The sequence below is a fragment of the Denticeps clupeoides genome, chromosome 6 (genome assembly GCF_900700375.1).
Source record: "Denticeps clupeoides chromosome 6, fDenClu1.1, whole genome shotgun sequence".
NCBI lineage: Eukaryota > Metazoa > Chordata > Actinopteri > Clupeiformes > Denticipitidae > Denticeps > Denticeps clupeoides.
This window is the reverse complement of record NC_041712.1, coordinates 16,019,941-16,044,479: the sequence shown is the minus strand read 5'-3', so window position 1 is coordinate 16,044,479 and position 24,539 is coordinate 16,019,941. Positions and strand designations below refer to the sequence as shown.

The 24,539-nt window shown below is 39.9% G+C and overlaps 1 protein-coding gene across 8 annotated transcripts in view; it reads left to right on the top strand.

The window, feature by feature from the left end:
* The window catches only part of LOC114792459 (neurotrimin-like), a 135,585-nt gene extending 115,618 nt beyond the window's left edge, over nt 1-19,967 (top strand). For 3 of the 8 annotated variants that reach the window (XM_028983595.1, XM_028983599.1, XM_028983597.1), the window contains exons 4-10: nt 5,621-5,746; nt 14,077-14,208; nt 14,631-14,751; nt 16,018-16,169; nt 16,335-16,370; nt 18,860-18,937; nt 19,261-19,967. In XM_028983595.1, coding sequence (XP_028839428.1) covers nt 5,621-5,746; nt 14,077-14,208; nt 14,631-14,751; nt 16,018-16,169; nt 16,335-16,370; nt 18,860-18,937; nt 19,261-19,361 — 746 coding nt within the window. In that variant the 3' untranslated portion in view covers nt 19,362-19,967. The remainder of the gene's footprint in view (nt 1-5,620; nt 5,747-14,076; nt 14,209-14,630; nt 14,752-16,017; nt 16,170-16,334; nt 16,371-18,859; nt 18,938-19,260) is intronic. The other 5 variants (XM_028983598.1, XM_028983601.1, XM_028983596.1 and 2 more) reach the window with 4 other exon arrangements.
* The last annotated feature ends 4,572 nt before the right edge of the window (nt 19,968-24,539 follow it).

Here is a 24,539-nt window from a genome sequence, read left to right as displayed (position 1 = left end):
AAGGTCTCCCCTTGTTCCTGTTACCTGGCGATCCTAATTTATGGCAAACATATAAATTCATGCTCATCCATCAATTCATGCATCTTGGAGGCATATGTGAGCAAGTTCATGACAACCCCTGGCCATGTCGCCAGATTTAGAATAGATTTCTATCGACAAACGCTACACTTTCGTGTACCGTTTTGAGGACCCATATTTACTCATTAATCTTTTGCAGAAGAAGACAAAGATTGTTTTGTGACTCAGAGCATCATCCTATGCAGCATTTTTGGAAAAATTTCAACTTAAGATGGTTGAGAATTGCGTAACCTCATGTGTGTCATCTTATAGTTTTCAGTTTTGTTCTACACTGAAGAAATAGTCAGAAAAAGTGAATGACCCATAAATGAATATTGCTAAATATTAATGAATACATTTGGAAAAGCTGGTTCAAGCCTAGAAAAGTCACAGTTTAACCTCCTCAGTGCTTAAAAATGATAATACATCCTCTCCTGACCCCGGCAGCGTCACAGTGTTAAAAAGTCAAAACTGTGCCTGATATGTTTAATTCAACATGACTTTTACAAACTGAATTTGGTTGTAAAATTGTTCAAGGGGGATATAGCATTCCAGTGGATGCTGAAAGCAGGTCACAACACATCAATAATGTAGGTTGGAAGGAAACATAAAAAAACATTAATGATATTTAAAAAATTGGATCTATAAGAAAACTGTTAAACGAACCCTTAACACACAAATTAAACAAGTTAAGGCGAACTCTCCCTGCACTTTTTCATGTGCGGGCAGAAGGGATTTGAACAGATTTAAAATAAATTATTTATAGGCAAATGTCTCCAAAGGAGCAGCTCTTGTCGGGTGTAACTGAACTGGGATAAAACACAACCAGTGTGCTTCTATTTTGATGCACACAAAGCAGCGATCCTCAACCTTTGCTAAAATCTGTGCGGCTTTGAAATGGAAATGTCCCTATTCTGGAATGTAGCGCCATTTCCGCTGCTTCATGCCCCCCATGCCTTTATACGGATAAATAGATATACTCATTTACTTGGGATGTGACTCAATATTAGTTATCCTTTTCTTTTTTCTGCAAATGTGCAATATGTACGTTCGCACTCTATAACTGCCATCATGTCTGTGCCTTCAATATACAGGGACTGTGCAACTGATGTCTCTCACATGAAGCACTTGTAATGCAAAAATGTTGCGGCATGTATGGTAATCAATGCAGAGTTATGCCGTGCAAACACTGAGAGTGAAGCAGAACGTCTGCAGGTTCTGCCGGGTTCCCCAATCAGGAATGGAGCCCCAGAGAAGTTCTCTGGCTTGTTAAGATCTGATGTGTTGCATGGTGCAGGAAACTCCAACCGGTAAATAAATAAATCCATAAAAACACTGGCTGTTCAATTTTGAATTCATTTCTCATATATATTCCGGACACTCCAGGAACACAGTCAGGTCAGTGCCGTGGCGTTGCTCACATGAGAGATGTCCCCAGTGGCACCCTTGCGGAAGAGCCGGTGGCCTTGACCAAGCAGCATTTCTGCTGACTCAGCTGTCTTCCGGCGGTGAGGTCATTTCCTGCAGAGGGTGTATGTGTGTGTGTGTGTGTGTGTGCACTTTCTTTTTTATTAGATCCACAGGGCAGATCATGGGATGAATTCAAACAAGACAATTTACTGTCACTTGAAGTCCCTTTTAGATGGAAATTTGCTGAAATGCATTGTGATGGGATTCCACTGTGGTGTCAAGGACACAGTTTGTGCACAGTTTGGTTCTTGAAAAAAAAAAGTTGTGTTACTTTTCACAACTTTAAATAAATCAATGAATCCAAAGATAATAGTTTTAATATAGGGTTATTTTATTATTAATCCATATTGCTAACTATTCCCCTATTCATCTCCAGTGTGTACTTTGCAGTATATTTATAATAATGTTCTGCTGGGATAAATTGGCCATATTCTGTAAGTGGGGCAGCATTTTATATAGGACAAAGAGCTCATGTATGCATATTATTCTCTGCTCTATGACTTAATGCGATATTTTAATGCCTTTTGCTGTGTGCTAGTTTGCTGAGTGTTTCTTTTTTATTGCGGTCTGAAAAAGCTACACAAAAGCAGGGATTAGCCCTCAGCCAGCGCACTCCATTTTTTTTTCTTTCAGCGATCAATAAATCAGTCAGGTGGAATGCATTTTGTTTGCATTTTTGATGCGGAATAAAAAAGCAATTATGTCTGCTTTTTTTTTTTCTTATAAATGCACCTCTTTTGTAATGAGCCTCATAAAAGGGAAAGTGGAATGAATTTGGGCTTCTCTTTGTCACCTCTTCAAACACGCAGTCATACTCCGAAGGCTTTGAAAGACCCGTGCTGTCACCACCGCCGATGCGATGAAATGCTCACGCAACATGCCGACCTCTCTGTTTAGCACAGGCCTGTCAGTCAGCAGTGCCGGGACAGAACCCATCTCTGATGTCTGTATTATTTATTCATTGACTGATTTATATAAGACACCTAGAGCTATACCGCCAAAAAATCATCTCAGAAATGACACGAGATGTTCATTATTACTCGGATGAAAGCTGCAGGCCTGTGTTCTGATCGCAGGGACCAGCACGTTAAAACACTGCTGCCACTGCCGCCTTTGATTCGGCCGTTTTATAAAATTCCTGGCTCAGCAGGTCCCTCTCGACGCACCGCTCCTCTTGGAGTACCTATTCCTTCTAACCCTGATCTCATGTCTTGTTTAAAGGTTTGGACTTAATTTCTATAATTTTACACAGGCTCATGCCTGCATGGTAAATAAGCGGTCATGTGATGCGTCCAGATTAAACTTTTTTTTTTACATTTATGGCACCTAGCAGACACCCTTATCCAGAGTTACTTACAACCAGTAGTTACAGGGACAGTCCCCCTGGATAGTAGTAATGGGGGTTTGAAACTGGGTCTTCTTGTTCCTAGACTACTACTATAAGGGCGAGAAAGAAGCGAAAATATTTTGACCATGAATAAATTATGTTAATAATTCTTGACATTAGGCAAATGAACTGCGTGCATGTTCACATTTGCATAACATGGTGAGCTTTTATCGAACATGTTCCTTCCATTCTGTCTGGAACAAAAGATTTTTATTTGTACAAGATGGTAGGCGGAGTCAACGGTACAGTACGCCCACTTTTTGCTTTCTGACTAATGAGCTCTAATTCTTTGGCAGTGCGCATCAGAGATGGTGCCTAGCCGCCCACCTACACTAAACCGTGTAACTCACGTCTGTACGTGCAGCGTTCAACTATTTACATCAAACCGTTCATTTCCCCACACGTTTCCTTTTCCTGTGGTAAAGTCAGATTCGACGGCCTCCACCACCAATGTTGGGCTGTAAACAGGTTCGAGCTTGTAAACAGCTGTTCTTGTCGGGCTCGGGCTGGGTCGGGCCTAACTTTTAAGGCCCGAATACAGCTCTTGTCCTGGTCCATTCTGCATTTTCATCCATAATTGGTCCGCACAATCCGATTTGGAACATGAAGCAGATGCTTGTCACACGCTGTATCCACCGTAGAAAGTGTGTGCAGAGAGGGTCGGGGATTAAAAGGCCTAAACCAGCTGTGGCGCTTTGATGCCTGCTACTGCAAAATGTCTCAGTAAGAAAAGAGGAAGAGAGTAAAAATCAAATTAGGATCTTCCTGAAAAAACCTGGACTGTTGAACCACAGATTCACCAGCTCCAGGGCATCTCATTATACTGGTTAGGACATGTGGGTACTTTGTTGAATCTTTTACATCCTTGTACCACTTGGACAGTCTCAGGAGGACCATCCGAATACCCTGAGCCATTCAGGCATATTAGCAATGCAGAGTGTAATGTCAGGAACTGTGGGTTACTAAGGGTCAGTGAACGACATAAAATGGCTGAGAAAAAAAAGGTGGGATAAAGGTTTTCTGTATTTCCCATGATCCCAAAGGATGAATTGTGTGTTTGAAGACTTCTGATTTGCTCACTGAGCCCATGGTGGGCCACTCATCATAGTAAAATCCACAGAAAATCAGTCTGTCAATCCAGAAGGTTTCACAGGAATGAATGTTGATGTTGTACCCACACGCTGCAGCTCGCTGGAAGCGTTTCTAGATAACGATATAGCCACCACAGCAGCTTCATTAGAGCATTGTCTAACATGCATGTTAAGAACGTCACTCCCTAAACCCATAATGCTAAAAAACTTAATTACTTAATGTAATAACCTAATGTTTGCAGGGTAATGAATAAAAAATAAGTAATAAGAAAAAAGATCATTAAACATTTTGGTTATTCATTTAGTTAAAACATATATGAAGATTTATGATTTTAATAAACCTTTCTCTAATATTTTTTTGTTTTTGGATAGGACTTGAAGTCTTAATTTAAGTGTATTCAGCTTGTATTCTAATCATGTAATGTAAAGTGCATAGAGATACTGCTGTGTGTATGTGGTGTGTATGTGTGTGTGTGTGTGTGTGTGTAGCTGCTGGTAAAACAAGGTTCTGACTACATTAACAATAGGAGTTTGGTAACAGCCAGCACCACTGCGGATGAGCAAAACTTGTACTCAACTTAGGGCTGAATCTGACATTGGCTGAGATTCACTTCCATGTTAAGGTTATGCAGACAAGCCACAATTCACACATCCCTGAAGCAAGGATATGCAAGTGGGTGCTGTTTCTACAGAACACATCCACCTAGCAGCTCATGCATGCAATTATTTCAGATGCTGCCCAAATGCTTTATTAAGCGTGCTTGCGCACACACACACACTGGCACACACATTCTTACACATATGCACACTCCACATTTGCTATATTGGAAAAAACAAAGGTCATCCTGCATTTCCAGAAGCAACATCATGAAGATAGGAACGCTTTTTTAAGCTTCAGCAATGTTCGCAAAACACTGTTGGCAATTTAGCTATTTAGCTTTATAATAGCGCTGAATGTATACTGTGTAGGTGTGTGCGTGTATTACAACACAATACAGTTCTGCAATATGTTTGAAAAGAGATGAAAACTGAAGGTAAATCTGAAATTCAACCGTAGTCCTTGGGTCTTTGTAAAGGATTTCTGAAATCTGGTGAGCCCAGGGAACCACCACCCAGGATTAACGATGAAGTGTTTGCTATCTCGAGACAAATTGAGACCTCGGAAGCCTGGGATGTAGGTGGCGTTAGGCATACTAGCAAGTCGTGTTTTGCACAGCATGAGTGGGTCAGTTACTGTAGATAATCAATAAGTTGCATGAGGCCAAGAAATTGACATCACTCAGGAGCTGTGGGGGGTGAAAAGAAAACATTTTCACATCAGTGGGGAGTCTACTTTTTTTTTTTCTTCTCTAAACACAAGAACACCGTCACTACCCCTACAAAATGTATGTATTTGCTCCCAAATGAAAAAAGCTAAATTGCTCACATGGATTGAGTCAATGGCATTCATTTTATCAATTGAATCATTTTCAGAATGTACTTCAATGTTATTCATGTTGTTTTTTTTACGTTTTTATTCTGAAAGACCGTGCATTTTGAAAATGTAGTTCTTGACCACTCCAACAGATGGTTATGCTCCAGTAAAAAGCAATTTTATATTTTTTTGTTCCTTCAGTCCCCCCCAAAATCATGAGCTTATCTAAGGACATAGTGGTCAACGAAGGCTCCAATGTCACCCTGATGTGTTCTGCCAGCGGGAAGCCGGAGCCCTCCGTAACCTGGAAACTGCTGTCTCCATCAGGTAAGAGATAAGAATTTCTTCTCTCATCCCCATTTACTTATTTCATTCATTGATTATTTTATCCTTGGCACAAAAAAAAACGAAACAGCAGGATTATTTTATAAAAAAAACTTTGTTTTAAATAACCGTGTCCTGGTAATTACAGGTAATTGCATTGTGATAATTGACTCATTAACACACGAGTGTTTGCATGCGGGGAATCTGAATTAATTTAGAGCCGATTTACATCGGCGGAAACGTTGTGCATAGAAAACTGTAATCACATTTCTGACTGTGCCGTTTTGCCTACCGCTTTTGGGAGGAGCTCATGACTTGGTCGGGCTTTCAGGGTGTGTTACAGAAACGACGAGACCCCCCTCCTGTCTATGGCGTGTTCTGCTTCACGTCAGTCCTTACAGCGGAGCAAACAATGATAAAAACTTGCATATAAACAAGTCAACAATTACTGTTCTCCCCCTCTCCCTTTGTGTACCGGGTCTTGGAATTGAAATGTTAATGTGACATGGCAGCAGCTGCACTGTTTCTAGAAGATAAGTGGAGAATGCTTTGATGGTCTTCCATTCATGGCAAGAGTGTTATTTCACAGTCCTTCAGTTGAGATCATCTGTAACTTTGACATCCAGGACCACCACATTGAGCTCTGCTGAGATTCCAATTAATGTTGTTTGTACTTTTTTACTATACTTAGAAAAATAATAATAAAAAAATGAAAAATGTATATATATATTTGTAGCCAAAGGGATATATATTTTAAATTTTAATTCTGTGAACAAAATCTATAAACTTCTCCACACTGCTTCAAACACATTTGGGACATGCTCATTTTTTCTATCCTCCAAAAACCATTAAGCTCCTCATTAGCAGCCCTAGTTCTTGGTTCGTGGTTCTCTAGAACCACATAAGAGTTTATCCTAGTCCTGGCCACTCTCATCCCCAATTGTAGAATACGAGCCAATTCTCCAAATATTCATACAGCAAAAGACATCAAATGTGGAAATGAGATTTGAACATCTGCAAATAATATTCACCAGCCCTGATTAATTTGAACTTGTTTTTCACAGCACTACTGTGAACATCTTGGTCCTTTTCATGAATAATACATTTGTGACTTGGCTGACCTGGAAGTGCTTTTCTAAAGATCATCTTTCTGCTGTGTGCTCCATTTCAAGCAATACTTCATGAGTCTTTCCCCTTGGCACTTTCTCCATCCCTCTGCTTACTGTTCCTCAGTCACTCTGAAGACGTGAACCCTGGTTTCATCTGTAATTATGTTGGAAACTATGCTTATTAATTTAAATCTATAACTTGAGCTACATGCAAAGGTTCTTACCTTGTAAGTGTAAATACATATCTTAAGTCACAGTTAAGTTAGACAATGCTGACTTAGACATGTTCTATTATATACTAGCATTTTCCTATAAAGAGTTGTTTTAACATTTACATTTTTAGAGGTCAGGTTTAATTTTTTTTCCAGACCTGCACCACCACAAACTACAAACGGGGTTTAGTTGTGAGTCTAAAGTCAAAGGCATCCTCAGCATTTACAGCATTTACATCCAGAACGAGGAAGTAGCGTGCACAAGAGCTGTCAATCATCTATCTGTGTCTGGAAGAAGATGATCGGTGTGTAACAAGCCCTATGCTTAGCAGTGCTGGGCCCAGGACCAGTTTGAAAATAGTATCCTTTGCATCCTTTATGTAGAAGTTTGTCTACAAGTCTGCCTGTAGTTTCCTGCAGGTACCGGCACACTGCAGTTGACCTAGGATGAAGGGTACTTGGATCCTGCCTCAAACGTTTCCATGCAGTCTTCAGTGCATATCCTAGGGTGTAAACAGTCACTCGGCACTTCATTGTTGGTCATGCTTATGAGCGAAATTGAAGCGCATAGCTGCATTTTTTGTGTCACATTGAAAGCAGTAACCGGCACATTATTATTCCACAGCGGAATTGTAGTAAAAGTAGAAATCCCCCAATAAAACAATCCATTTTCTGAAATATTTTTTTTAAGCAACCTAAAAGTAGTCTGTTTTAATTTGACATGCTCCATGATCAAATAAAAGCTCTGACATGGTGCTTATGTTTATTTATCCCCCTAACAATCCCCGACTGGAAGCATCCATTGAAATTCATGAAGGGGATTTGTTCTTCCTTTAATCACAAGCTACAAACTGAGCGATTCAGGGAACTTGGAGGCATGTGGGCATTTGGCTTTAGGCGGGGGAAAGGAGCGGTAAACACCCTATTTATAGTTTCCCTTGAATTTGCCCAAAAAGAGTCAAACTGCTTAATTCTGTGAAGTTGTATTCCGTCTTTGGGTCTTAAATGGTGTGAATGCATTGAAAGCGGTGGGTGCAATTTTTTTTACTCAAATATTAAGCTTCCTTTCCAATACATAAATAACCAAGTAAATAAAAGAGGAGTTGGTGAAGACCTATGCTGAAACTGTTATTCCTTAATAGTCCTCATGTGCAGAACATTTGGAAAGGCCAAGTGATCCCTGCAGCAGGAGCCATATCTCCTTCCACAGTTCCTGCATTGAGAGCTTATTCCTTTTCCTCAAGGCAGACTACTTCTTTCTTTTTTTTTCTCCCTGCAGATGACAAAAATAAAGTGTGAAATAAATTTATATCCAGGGGTACGGAGTTTTGGAATAGACTGAACATTTGAAGATCCGTACTCCATGTGGCTTGTTGCATCGGGTTTCGTGTGTGCCGCTGGGTTGAGGCGGTGGGTAAAAATTTCCATATTAGTGCAGATTCTCCCCAGCAGTGTTAATGAAGGTAATGGGAACCCGATAGATGTGGATTAACCAGAATTGCAGTTGTTCTGAAGTGTGATTAGTGCCATTGACAGTCTGATTGTTAATCCAGAATGAGCTATTTACATTCATACTGTTAAAACACTAATTTTATCATTTAGCAATTATTTATTCAAATAGTATGTACTAATAAGTATAAATAAGAATAAAATGTACTTATTCTAGTTAAATGAAACATGAACATATTCATCTAATTGCAAATAGAACACTGAGTAGATCCACCTTATTAGAAGCGGTGAAGGCCAGTCTTTTGCCACTATCCAGTATGCCCTGTTCCATAGCACATGGGCTTTTCCTGAAGAGGATTTCCCCACATATTTAGTTTTTTTTTGTGGTATTTTTACATTCATGACTGTTTTGTTCTCATTCAAAAGCCACTTCATGAGATGCTCATTAACATGATTGAATGATAATAATATGCCTACAGGACTGCTGGAAATTGTCCAACTTGGTCAAGAAAAGCCAGGGGTGGCAGTAGGCTAGTGTGTAACACACAAACCTATAAAGCAGAAAACCACAGAAAGCCACAGGTTCAAACCCCACTTACTGTCACTGTGTACCTGAGTAAGACACTTAACCCTGAGTTGTTCCAGGGGGACTGTCCCTGTAACTACTGATTGTAAGTAGCTCTTTGTAAGGGTGTCTGCAAAATATCCTAAATGTAAAATGTAAGACAAGAGTGTCCCATTTTTGCCTTGTTTGTTATATTTTATGTTTATTCATAACCTGATGTGTGATATTTCATAATCCTGTGTCTTCAATTTAATGTAAAACATAAATAAGATATACAATTTACATTTACAGCATTTATCAGACGGCCCTATCCAGAGCAACTTTGGGTTAAGTGTTTTGCTCAGGGACACAATGGTAGTAAGTTGGATTTGAACCTGGGTCTTCTGGTTCATAGGCGAGTGTGTTACCCACTAGGCTACTACTCTAACCGTATATATATATCATATGATGTCATGTACACTTTATCAGGCATTAACATGCATGGGAAGCACAAACCTATAACAGCAACACACTGCTTTCCAAGTGTTAAAAGAGGAAAATGTCTCTATATGGAATGTCTGCACCTCGTCGATAGTGACAGGGTTTGTATTGTCACATTAAGGTCTATGTGGTCTTCATATGAAAGATATTTTAGATTCAAAATAGTGGGTTTTTTTTTGTTTTTTTTACCCTATAGATCAGAGCTCTCAGAGTCTATGATCTAAGCAAAAAAGGGGGTAAAGGGATGTTTTATTCACTGCCTGTTCATGTGTAAATGCTGCATTTGATTCGGACTGAAGAGAGATCCTCGCTGTGGTCCAGCTTTTAATAATTCATCTCTGGGATCTGGTATGAAATATGTAAATATGGCCTCTGGCTCTGCGTACAGTGTTTACCAATAATAATGAGCCACAGTGCTTTCCATGTTCGTGACAGTCGAGAAGTCTCCAGGATGCCGCAGGGACGGTCCATTACCAATTTAAGACCCTTAAGCTGTGTAGAACCACAGGGAATTTCACAATCGGTGACAAAATAGTGAAGCTGTTGCCGCTGGCACAATCTTCGAAACTGATGAAGGAATTAAAGGAACGCGGTGTGTTCGTGCTGTATAAATTATTATCTACGATTAATTCACTACCTTAGAACCTTAGAACCAGTGTCTGTCTTTGCTAACAAAGACATTTAAGATATTCAGGCACATTTAAGATATAGGCGTTTAAGATATCAGGCCACATATATTGATGTAAAGCTCAGTAAAATGAGTTTGAAGCAAAAATTTTAACTATTTTAAATGATTATTATGATTATTATCATTTAATTTATTATATCTATCTATATTTTTTATTTATTATATACTCGTCCTATTTCTGACTTGTAAAACTTCTAAAAGGTCTAGTAATATCATCAGTAACTGTTGTGCTTTCCTTGTCTCATTAAGTTCATATAAAATGACTTGATGGGTCAAATGAAAGTGAGGCTTGTCAACACACATTATCTCAGCTGACAAGGAATTCCGATATGTGAGAAAGCCTCTTAAAATAATAGGTCCTAAAGCTATGTGCGTGTTGTTTATGTGAAAGTTACTATTCTGTTATATTGCAAGTCACTTGCAATTTTAGTGCAATTTAAAACTAAGCATGCATGAATAAAAATTGCAGTTTTTGATTCATATAAGATAGTATAATTACATCGATACAGCAATAATCCATGCTCTTTTACCATAGTTTATATTATAGGACCACTTGCCTAAAGTGTCTCAAGTGGACATTTGGATTTTACAACTGTCACATTAATAGGTAAGATAATCAAGTATTTGAGCTTCCAGGGTAAGGTAAAGAAAATAGACCAGTGTGTGTTTGTTAAAATTAGTACATATTTGATATGTGTCTAAATACATATTTATTATCCTAGGTCCTTGCACAGATAAAATCAAGTGAATGTGCGTGTGTGTCCTCGTCTGCATGACACTTTGAGCTGCCCTCTGGGTTGATACACTCCTCGTTGCCCTTGCCTGTTCTCCCGGTTTCTCACATCAATATCATTTGCCAGAAACATACCAGCAGCACGGCTCTGCCGGCCCTCCGCGGAGGTGAGTGAGCGGAGCCCACGCTTGATGTGTGATGGTGTGCCCCCACTTGAGAGTGTCCACCTCACCTCGCCATACTGTGGGCTGCGCCATGAGTCACTGATTTTATTTCCAGATTCCGGTAATTTTGGCGAAATGGCAATTTGACAGACTTGTAGGGTCATGGGGCTGCTTGAAAAGTGAGTGGAACAGCGATGCAGCAGCAAATGGGGCATTTACAGGGTCATACTCAACCAATTAACAGAATTATTCTGAGTTATAGCCTATAACTATACAGCAGTAAATATCTCCAGTATGTGCATCCAGCTTGCTTCTAGCATTAATTTCACACCTTGCACAGAATTTATTTTTTGCTGAATTTATGACAGTTGATTTATTCATGTTTTTTTTTTTGTCCTTGCTGTGAGTGATAGTTTGTTGCAGTGGACCTTGCACAGAGCAAGCCCTTCTCTGCCAGCTTCACAGCACAAAATGCGGTTGTCCAGCTGATGCCTTCAAGCAAATGAACTTTCCTAGGTGGCAAATACAATAGGTGACTGGCATACAAAAGCAGCCAGTGTTATTCGCAGGATAATGGCAGCGCTGCTGCGTCCTTTCATGATTCCAACACCGTGACGTGATCCATCATGGCAGCCGTAAAATGCAGGGAATATTGATGCATTATGAGTGTAGAACTTGTGATGATTCTGCTGTTGACGGCATTTCTCGATACACCTGATGCCACAGCTCTGTGTTATTGTCTAATATGCTGCATAAAGCACTCAGTCAGTCGTGTCATTTAAAAATGTCATTATCATAACCTGTCTTTTGAACTAGCATTAGATCTCCAATATGATATTTGCTTTGACGCACAACAACAGCTTTTATAAGAAACCATCAGTGTTTGGCAAATAAAATGTACCTCTTACCATAAGAATGACAAAATGGATTGTGATCAAATTTATGAATATAGAAATAGCATGTAAATCGCACATAAACAATATCATACCACAAAGGAGAGGAATCCTTTCACTGACAATATTTGACCATTTAAAATCCAGTAAACTTACCTTATTGAACCACAGCTGCCTAAATGTCATTGGACACCAAATCATTGTTCATAAGACATTTTTATCAATTCCTTAAATGGGTAAACAGTGGTAGATTAAGGTTTTAATCCAACATAAACGACATCCTGTTTTAACTTCTCTAGAAAGACCTCATGTAAAATTTGGGCTATTTAGACATGATTCCTTAACTATTAGTTGTTAGTAAAGAGAACCCATTACCTACTGCTGCCATTAGTGCCGGATTTTACCGTTTTGGATGTCTTGAGGTACTGTCATGAACCAGTGAGCATACAAGCTATTATAACCCTTGATGGCACTTCACATGTAGCAGTGGAATTAGTGGTGACATTAACGGTGAAAGTTTGCGGTGCCGAGGGCTTTGAGCTCCCCTAGACGTTCCTCAGGTAAGTAAAGCTTCCTCATTAGCTGCTCCTCCCAGGTGTGAGTCTTTCCAAAACCCACTATAGTGAATAGATGTGCATTGTATTAGTGTCACTGCCAGCGCCTGGGAATTTGCTCTCTTATATTATATATTTCATTTTTCATGTCAGCCATGTATGCACCTTGAAGTTTAGCACCTCACAAGACGCAAATAGAAAGGATAATTTCCCACCGTCCCCTGAGCCAAACATGAACATTTGAGATTTTCAACTTCCAAGCCGTTGGCATATGCATGGCTGAAACATCAAAGTTGTAGACCACTGACAGACTCACAAAGTAAAGATGAACCCATCTGCTCGGTCCTAATTATTCCCAAGTGTATAGCGGCTATGCGCCTGTCCCCCCAAACACAGATCTACATATTTTATTGTATTACAGCACGGAATCAAAATCACATTAATTAGACGCTCTTTATCTTGGTCAGTGTGGGGAGTAAGTGTGGATTTCATGCAGATGTTTTCGATTAATTGAAGAAACCATCAAATTTTTCCCCATTCCATTTAGCTTTTCTTGTTATAAGGAGCTGAAAAAAAAAGATATTTCTGTACAGTATTCAAATTCTCATGTTAATTTTTTTAAAAGATTCACTTTAGGCCTGGACAGTCTGCCATGTACCACCACCATTGTATTTATTTATTTTAGATTTTTATTTCTATTTTCAGTCACAATCGAAGTCTGGGATAATGTACACTGTTGTGTCACAAAAAAAAGAAAATGAAATGATGAAAAAAGAAAAGCATGTGCGCCTGCCAGTCTTTGATTGTCGTGAATTGAATATTACTGTCCCGGACAGATTTGTCAGGGATAAGGATGGGTGCTTCGGATTTGACTGGTGGCTTCCTCTGCTTTTGAGGACGCCGTGTTTTTTTTTTAGCCAGATTCGCCGCTGTGCTACATTCCCAGCATTTCATTACAATGGGCTTAAAGACTCTCCAGGGGAATGTTTGACGTCTTCTATTTTTTTCCCCACTCATCCTCATTTTTTATTTTTTTTTGTCCTATATTTCTCCTTCTGTGTCTTTATGTTGTAATTTCATTCATTTGAGAGAGCAGTGACCTTCCGAAGACAGGTGTTTTTAATATCAAATTATACACGGCGCTCAATCAAATAATGGCACTTTTTTCTAAATGCCTTTTGTCGGAAAAATAAATGACATGCCACCACGGTTAAAATCGTTATTAAAAGTTATTTCTAAAAAAAAAAAAAAAAATGTGTATCCTAACTTTGCATTTGCATGCGTCAACAGCTCCCCTGAGAACGTACAGTTACAGGGCGAGGGTTACCGTATTACAGAACAGCAGAATGACAGGACGTGCAGAAACCCGACTTATCTGCCGCCCACCCACCGATGGGAGCGCGTCACTAAAGCCCGCTACCACAAGGTGACCCCTGAAGCGTAAGTGGATTTTTGTGTAATTGCATTTACCCCTCTGTCCCAACAGGCCACGGTCTTTCGTCCGACGACGAGTACCTGGAGATCCCGGCCATCACGAGACAGCGGGCGGGAATGTACGAATGCACCGCGGTCAACGAGGTGTCCACAGACGTCCAGACGGTGGAATTAACAGTCAACTGTAAGCGTTGAGTCATTTACCCCAAACCTCCGCAGCCGTCTGTCTCGGCGCTCTGCAGAAACAGCTTTATTATTCTGAACGCTGCCAACAGACAGGCTCCATACGCTAAAACGCTGCAGGGCTTTATTCTTCTCCTTATGTTACCATTATTGTTACCATGTGCTTATGTTACGCTACCACAAGGTTTAACGTGTGACTACAGTTCGCATTTGCATATTTAATTCTGTATTTGCTAAGCGTGCATTTGTTGTAATAATTCTTTAATAATTTTAGGAATTTTGTATGAAGCCCTTCACCCGCAGTAATCAAAATACGGAACACGTTCACACAATGCATGCAGCAGAGATATTTCTGTTTGCGATTCCCCACGGAGGCCCTCTCTCAGATAACATGTAAGCATGGTGCGCTCCTCCTGTGTGCAGATGCTCCGAGTGTGGTGGAGGGGAAAGACGTCGGTGTTACTCTGGGTCAGAGAGGGGTCCTGCAGTGCGAGGCAGATGCAGTGCCACAGGCAGACTTTGAGTGGTACAGAGATGACAGAAGGTAAGAGGACAGCATGGTGGCCTGATTCTTCCAAAACTGAGTACCAGCCACGTCTGATGGGTTTTATTAAATTAAGACACACACACAATCTTCTGGTGGGGCACACAGGTTAGCATGGGCTGTGTTCTCGGCATTGCCTATTTTCAACACAGAGTAAAATCCCTCTCAATCTGGCAACACTGAGCACAAGATCTTGACTCCTCTAATTACCCCCAGTTTCTGTCCTCATAATAAAACTTGACAGATATAGAAAAATACAATGATAATTATCTTGGGCCCATGTCCACATATTTGATTATCCGGACATTTTTATATATTTTAGTTGGTGCAACATCTCAGCTTTAAATTGAAACTCCTAGATCAGGGGTCATTAGCCCTCTTCCTGGAGGGCACTTATCCTGCATGCTTGTGGGTTTGCTCTTTGCTCATTATCAGCCAGCTCTTGAGATGAATTGGGTGTGGTAGAACATGGAAAGATCTAAACCATGCAGGGCTGCAGCCCTACATGACAAGGATTGGTGTGTATAGGAGACTGTTTTAGTTTTATAACATAGCATATAGTTCACAATTCTGAATGTACCAATTAAGAGTCGTGTTAAGTAGAATTAAGATGACTTAGCCCTTGGCAAATTAAATGAAACTCTTAAAATAACAATTACAGCTCTTGCAGGGGGAAAATTGCTGTGTGGATTGTAATAGCCCAGGGTAACAAACTCACCAATGACCCAGACAACCACAAAGTAACAGGGTCAAACTCTGCCGAGCAAGACATTTAACCCTTTATTTTGCACAGGGGACTTGAAACTACAGATTGTAGTTAACTCTGCAGTATAAATGATCATTATCAACAGGGCATGAGCATGCCTGACTGGTTTATGAATCTGAATGTCATGTCGTCAGCATCACCATAAAAATATTTTCAGTCAAGAGATTCGGATCAGGTAGAAGAGCGCTTCACTAAAACGTAAGTATCAGTTAGTGAACTGTGGACCTTCATAAAAAAAAGAAATTTGCTGTACATTATTCGTATTTTAGAATCAGTGCTTTGTCAAATCTTTGTTCACACACTCTGGGTCTTTTAAAAATGGACCTAAGCCCACGAAGGAAAATGCAGCGCAAAGCAGGACTCATCACTTTGATGTATTTTTCCCCCTCTTTCCAGGAATGTTGATGTTGTCAGAAATTAAACCATTTTCAAAGAGGCTCTGATGATGTGAGGGACACATCTGATGATTCAACTTCTTCCATTTGCTGACTCCTCTGCAGGATCTTCAACGGCTTTGATGGTATTGAGATTGAGGACGATGGAGCCCTTTCAAAGCTGACATTTTTCAACGTGTCAGAGGCGGACTACGGCAACTATACCTGCGTTGCCATCAACAAACTTGGTGCCGCAAACACGAGCATCGTGCTGTATGGTGAGTCCAGCACGTGCTAAATGCTGACAGCTGCAGGGAATGTACTCTTCTTTTTTAGCCATTACAACTTGATCATTCTTTTTTTTAATGATTTGTATTATTCCTTGTTTGTGCGGTTAATATTCAATTGATTTTAGCTATGTTCTCTTTGTTCTTCTGGTGTAGAAATTATTGAGCCCACTAGCTCAACACTATTGCAAGGTTAGTACTGCGCATGAGCTCGGTGTTCCACTCAACCCACTGCTCAGTGGATTTTTTTTTCTGCATGCCTAATAAACATAACCATTTTCATACTAACCACAAAGTGACATGACGCAGACATCACGGGTGTCACCACATGGAGCCATTTCCTCAACATGAAGTGTGCAGATAATAGCCTGGTGCTACCAGAAGTGATTGTCATATTGCAAATGGACGGTTGGCACTTCTTAATATGAAGTTCATGGGCCTAAAATTTCATTCTGAAATGGCAATTTAGCGCCGTGAGTGACGTCTTAAGTGGCTACAGGAGTCACTGTTTCCTGCTTCTTTTTGGGGTGGGGTGGGGGGTTCTTTGTGGAAAATGACGAATGCCACTTCATCTCTGTTTTTTTTTTCTGTTCCTTCTCCCAAAACCCTCACCTGGCATGGCTTCATTTCTAATCATGCATGCCCTCATCGTTTGTGTGTAAGTACCTGTCCTGAGCTGACTGTGTTTTGTGTGTTGTGAATAGTTTGTAATGGTTTCTGAAGAGACTTACTGTTAAATAATGCAAATGTTTTAAAGGCAAGATGGAGTTCTAGGGGCAATTTGCAGTAATTTAATAGGGTGCAAATTTATTAAATTGGGAAAGTCTGCTACATTATTTTTTTATTCATGTTAATACACCACAGGCCAAAATTTTGGGCCCAGCTTTTTTAAACAAATAAATGATAAACTGCTTTTTCAAAAACAAATATAACTGACTGGTTTTCAGTATTTGAACAACCAGAACATTGGGGCTGAATAATCTGTTATTATCAAGTAAGTTTAATGCATAGATATTTACACAAATGTAATCTGTGCTAGTGATAAAGGCATGACGTGGTGACTTTAACATCAATTCAATCGCACTTACAGTGCATGTTGTTTCATTACATTTCAACAACCAGACACAAAATATTGCTTTCTTGAAATGACATTTTGAAAGAACAACTTATGATAAAATGAATACAGTATATATGTACATCAAGGTTGGGACTAAACGTCTGGAAGCTGCTGAGGCGACTCTATCATTATCTAGCATATCGTCCAGCGATCTGCAGCATGCGCGTAAGACATTAAAGCATCTGAGCAGCTGACCTCTCCACTCACAGTCATGCCTTTATATGAAACAATCTGGACTGTCAGACTGATGCTCCTGTATCGATTCGTTCTACTAGCACACCGTCAGATGCAGTTAGAACCAGTTGAACCGAACTATTGAAACACATTAAGCTACAGTTTTATAGAGTTTTTTTTATAGAGGGAAAAAAGAAAAAATAAGCACGTCTTCATGCTTTAACTGTATCCTCGGCACAAGTTGATTAATTGCTTTGATTTCGATTGTGAGAAGCTGTTATTATTCTAATTATCCTGGTGCGGAACTTTGAATAATCGAGTGTGGCAACATAATTGGATGGTTGTCCCAAAAGAAAGGGTTTTGAACGTCACCAAAAAAATCCTTGGGAAATTAAGTCACTCTGTAATACCCATCAAAAAAAATAAAAAATTAAAATCACAGGCACGGCCCATATAAGCCATGATCTATTTATTACGAACGGGATTCATTTCAGCAGAGCCTAGAGAAGAGTGGAGCAGACGTTTCTTTATTCTGTCTACAAAGCTAATTAAACTAGTTTTAATTCAACCTTTGCCTTTGAAAATTATCTATTTAACACTGAAGGAGCCCCTAACAAATTTTCTGGTTACGCACATTGATGTAACTACTTTCAAATGTAAAAAAAAAAAAAAAACACATTAACAAGTGATACATGCAATAAATTGTAACACTGATCTTAAATATCATAGTATGTAGTATGTAGTAACTTATTGAGATTACATTTTATTTTATATAAATGTCACCAAGGCCCAATTAATTAATATGCTGATTTAGAATTTTGCATTAATTAGCATTACTTATGTGCCCATGTTGATTAATAATCTGATATATGTATAGTCACCATAGTTACTATTGTCACCCACATGCAGGGACACCTGCAGCCTTTGAGCTTATTTACGACACGCTGCGTCTAAGGTCGAGCGAGAATGGCTTTTCGTACTCTGCAATAATGATAATGGTCGAAGGGTCAATGGGGTCTAACAGGCCCGAGAGGAGCGCAACAGCTGCTCGGATGCTGCAGATTTTACTTTAGCGGTCATCGGTGGTGCTGGACCGTTTCTAGTCCACGAATGATCTGTTTCCAGCCGCATGGCCATGTCTGACAAACTGTGACGTCTCAATTGACTCTAATGGGTAAACAGAGCGCCGAGAACAACAGATAATCTAGTTTGAATTGGTCGCCTAATGGCACCAGTAGGCATTTATCCAAAGGTGGTTTGTCTGCTGACTCAATTTCTCACATCATTTGCTTGTGAGATGCAGCTCAGTATCATGTGTTTTTTTTTTCTCTTCTTCTTCTTCCTCTCTTCTCCATATTAAGTGCCTTCTTTCGTACAATCTCTTTTTTAGTGGATACAGCGTCTGTGTTAGAAATGACTTCATCAGTTTTAGAAAAGGCAGCGTCTGAAACATACGCGATATTGGAAGGTTTGTAACGACCAATTTAAAACTATTATCCTGCCGGACTAATCATTAAAAAAACGTGATTGACAGAAAGCAGTGGAATGCTAACCGAGTAGATTTTAACATTACTCACAATGAGTGTAGAAAGCTCCAAGGCCAGAATCCCTGCTGATTTGTCTGCCACTGACCCCTGCGCTCCCCAGACAATTACACCGCAGAACTAACATGGAGAGGATAATAATGACTGATCACAGGTCAGATTAATTGCAAGCTGGTGTAAGACTGCAGGGAGGGCTTGAAGAGGCCTTGAAATCCCCGCCAATATAAACGATTTTCCTCTCTGGCAGGACCCGGAGCAGTGCAGGATGGGAACAGTGCCACGACAGGAACCCACACACCGGCCTGTCTACTCCTCATGGTTGCTCTCCAGCTCCTCATGAGGTTTTGATGCCAAAGGGGGGGCATCAGTTATCTTCTGAAGGGAGGGGGTGGGGGCGGTCGCCGTCCGCGGTGATCAGGGTTTTACTCAATCGAGCTATTTTGTGGCTAAATGTTTCAGTTCGCGTTCTAACGGCATGTGACAACAAGGTAACTCAATTGAATTGACCCTCCTCATTTCAGATGGGCAGTTTTGCCGCCAAATGCCATTAAGTTCTAATGGCAATTGACTGCAAGACGGCCCGTTGGAATTGGACCCCTGGACACACAAACTGCTACCCAGAGTGCACTGGCTTCCCATATTCTGACATCTGAAATAATATACAGGAATATTTCTTAGGGTTTGTTTGGGTTTGTTATGTAACTATGCCGTCTTTTTCCCCCCCGCAATGCTCTATAACCCTTTTTATGTGTTGATTTGTATGCTTTACAACTAAAGGTTAAATAGCGCCGACTCTTAAACTGTGTGCGGTGTAAAGAGTGAACAAGTACTAAAGTCAAGTGTGTTCAAGACAGAATGAAAATACTCACGTTTTTTTGCTTGTCTTTGTATCAAACAACGTCTAAGTTGTAAAATTCTAAAATTATAATTTTTATCAAAAAAAAAAAAAAAAAACATCCAAACAAAAAAACAGAAATTGGTTCATTTGGTTGAACTGAGTCCTAGACTGAAGGGAAATTAAACTGAGCCTCAAGCCCATTCACTTCCCTACTGGCAGGTTTTCAAATTGTGAATTTTTAAGTTGATCGTGCTAATCTCTATTTTTTAGTACTGAATACTTTTTTTTTTATTTGTAATTGTTAGGAATGTGATGTCAGTCCTCTGTCTGCCCTGGAATAATAATATTAACAGACACTGAGGCTATGTAGACGTGTGAAGATGTTGCAGTGAAAACTGATCTTTCTACATAAAAAGGGAGAAACAATCCATTTTGTTGGCTGAGTATGATTGACTTTTTTTTTCTTGTAATTTATTGCAAGAGTTTTTTAAGTCTTTCTTTTTCAAATGTATAAAGATAGAATGTACACACACACACAGAGAGAGAGAGAGAGAGAGAGAGAGAAACTTTCTAAGAAGCCCCCATCTAAATTAACTGTTGCTTACATCTCAGGGCTTACGGGTCAGTCATTCCATGAGCAACATTCCTTTGCACAGGCCTAGCCCAAAGAATTAGCAGCTAATAGAGAAATTAATATATATTACAATGTAGTACACAAGGATATTTCCTCAAATGACCAACTCGCCATAATTTGGCCCAGGTAAAAACATACATTTCTGCAAATAAATAAATGAATGAATGAATAAAATATGCATTATGTGCATTTTGTTTCTTTTTTCTATTTTATTTTTGCTGGTTTTAAATATATGTCACCTGGCCTTGCAGTCTTGCGCTTATTTTCTGCATACATGATTGAGTTGTCAGAGATATTATATATTATTTTGTCCATTGTAGGAAACACATTTCAGAAGCTCGTTCTGTCAAATGTATTCAGAATGAACCATATTCAGACAGGCTGTGTGATTGAACAGAGCTTTAATACAAGCACAGTGTTGGGAGGGAGATTTTGAACGAAAAGGACCAGCCCATGTTCCTGTTCTGTCATTTTGTGTAAATTGTGATAAAAAACGCAGAAGGACGTGTGCATTCTTTTACTATAAGGGCACCGCTGTCCAGTGCAACAGCATTCCAAGCACAATATTTCATTTACTGAGGGGGGCTGTTACGCAGAGAGGCCGATTCACTTAATAAAGGGAGCCCAATTTCATTCATTCCATTCATTAGCAGGAGAAACCGGCCCGCGATGCAGGACGATGCGGGCCTGGCATGCATATGAGCATCTCCTTTAAATGGATCAAATGATATAAAATGAACTCACACATATAATGTGAGTATTAAATTGAATTTTCTGTGGATTTAAGGTGGGGTAAAACAGGCAGATCCTGTGGCTATTTAAATGACTGGACCTACGTCACACTGCAATTGTAGGCACTGTGGTGTTTACGTCGAGCATGGTGCAACATGACCTTCAGCTTGTTAATGGTATTACACCACAGTTTTAATCTTTAATCTTTATATTTACAGCTGTGACATTAAAGATCTCAGATGAAATGGTCCAGTTATGATGCAGCAGTTGTCAGGCAACATCATTCAAGCAGTAATGTGACGTTGCAACCGTTTACAGTAAAAATATGGTGTAATGGTCCTGGCAAGATTTCTCAGTCATCCAATCTCAGTGTGGTATAATATTCATTTTGTAAAAGAAAAAGCTAAATATGGGCGCAAAATATCATTTAATGTCTGTAGACAGTATCTGTGATTTTGGGCCTGGGTAACCAGATTACATAGAAAATTATTTCATTGATATTAAAATGAGTTTATAAGCAAGAAGGAACTGCGTTCACAATATTTGTGAATGTGCCTTTAATATTGATTTTTGAGTACAAACAATCAGCTCCTGGGTACTTGCAATTAACAAATACAACTAATTCACACACACACACACACACACACACACACACACCACACACACACACACACACACTCTTAGTGCTCATCATATTTCAGTACTCATACAGTATGAGTTACAGTTATTTTCGTGAACAAATAAAACCTTCTATGTAACAGATCAGATTGGGGTATGCTTCTGTCACAAGGACGGGTTGGACACGTATTTAGTCGTTTCATGAATCAGAGGGTTTCCGAGTGTTGCCCTTGCTCCTCACTGAAAACAAGGGTTTTAACAGCAGCAGCCTGTAATCTGCATGATCGTTTCTCTAATCACACCATCAAATTTAGTATGAACAATAGCACTCTCTACATGGTGATACATGTGAAAAATGTAAGGTTTTCAAGGTCCCTGTTTCACGGAGATTTTTTTTTTTTTTTTTACTTCAAAAAGAATTTTGATTCCCTGTAATGTAAATGATCGTTGCTTAATTTTTTTTCTCTATGATGATTGTGTGTTCATATTTAAAACTGACAATAATAAAATGTTCTATCTACACATTCTTTAACCATCCTGCTCTCATCATTGTGATCCGTCCCTGCAAATATATGCCACTGAACACATGAACTGTTTGAGACGTGTCTTATGTATGGAAGACCCACCATCTGAAAAGAATGGAAAAGAATCACATCACTAGGATCTTGGATCTGAAAGTCTTACAGTGCCACTTGTTGACTTTAAACTCCCTCTCACACCGCCGGGTCATGGTTTTAAATGTGCGCATCTGCTATGGTCTGGAGCAAGGCATGGCTGAGACACATCTAAAGTAGTCTGTGATTTAACAGGTACACACTAAAAACACACTAAAGAGGAGAGATTTGGAGAAAACAACTTGTTGTGGTCACATTTTTCTTCTCCTGCACCTTGCAGTCTGTTTATGCAGAAATAAGAGGTGAGGCTCTTTTTTTTTCCTGTCACACTGTTTCCATTCCACTTTCTTCTGAAGTGCAAATGCGCTGCTACATTTTGTTCTACCTGCAAAATTGGTGCTATAACAATACTTTCAACAACATGTTGGGAACCTTCTACCATCCGGAATTGCATAATTAATTTATAGAAACCAAACCTCATACATTTAAAAAACTAAATAAAAGAAAAGAAGTTCTTCATGACTTCTTCATATGTACCTCTGACGGTTTTGTCCTGTGGTGCCTGAACAGGTGGATGTCAGGGTGTACAGAGAACTGGGAGGTTTGGAGGCCAAGTCAGCACCTTCAACATCAAACCACTAACCACCAGGCAGTCCTTCTGCCGAGGTGGACATTTTTGAATCAGAACATTTTCAAACTTTCTTAACCAATAGCTTGCTAGTCTGAGCATTTTGGGGTGACTTCTTTACTGTTTGGCGGAAATTATTATTTTTAAATCCACGCCAATTGTCTCTGAAGGGGTGTACATGTTGCCACAATGTTTAGGTTGGTGATATGTGTCAAGGAATCCTTTAGAAGGAAACGGCTGACAGGCACTAAACATTGTTACGTGAAACACAGAAAAGCTATGCAGGAACAAAGCAAAATGACATCTGTGCTCGACAAATGAAGGTGCATCATCTTCCTGGCAAAGAAGAAATACACATCCAACAGATAAAAGGTGGACAGGACAAACGAAGGAGAAAAGATTTGCCCCAGATGCTCCGGGAATACCTCAGACGGTGCATAATCGGAGTTTAGCAGCATTACTGCCAACCATTTAAATCCAAACCTCAACAACCATGTCGGCCTTGTGGAGGAGCTGGAGTCCATCCCAGACGTCTTCAGGATCTTTGGGCGCGAGGCTGGATTCGCATTGTCCTTGAGAACACACGCTGCCACGCAACATGTCCATCTTATCTTCGGCGCTGTGTGAGTTTGTTAGTGAACCCACCCTGGGTCTCACATCTGAAGTCTTGTTGAGGAGAAACAGCCGCTGCACCAGCAATTAAGCGATGGCGCATATAGCCTCAACTCAAATACATTACAGCCACTCCAGATCTGGCTTCTGCTCAATCCAGCTGTTGGTTTTGTTGCTAAGCAACCTGAGCAGGCAGGTAGGTAGGCAGCAGATGCTTGTCACTTTATGCGGTGACCATGAACCAGGTAAATAAGGCCAAATGGTTTTTAAAGAGATGCCGAGTGCCGATTTCTCCAGCTGCCCTCTCAGTCCAGGATTCAAAACTGGAGACTAGAAATAGTTTTTTTATGGTTTTTATTTTATGAATAACAAGCCACAAAACAGTTAATTTCCAGTTTAAGCTCACTTGATCTTGGTTAGCTGATTCTTCTGCATCCGAAATGAGAAGCCTGAATAACGATGTGGCAGTCATTTAGCATGGACCTCACCCCCGCTTGCTGTCACCTCCAACATGAAAGTCAGGCTTGCGCTCAAAAGAGCGAAACAAGGGAGACGTCGGCATTTGTGCATGAAACATGTTGCGGATCAAAAAAAGATATAAAAAGCCCAAAAAGAATCAAAAACAAGCGGAGTCCGGTGTGTTTTTTCTTCCTGTAATCCAGACGGGCGTCTTTATCTTACGTCCCAGAATCTTCCCTTTGGACGACATGCACAAGAGGTGATTTATTTACAAAGCACAAGACATGAATAAATGAATTTATTTGATGTGACATTTGGTAGTTGGCATCCATTTAACTTGTGCCCCAAGATTTTTTTTTTCCCTTTTTAGATTTTCCATTTGTTCCCACAA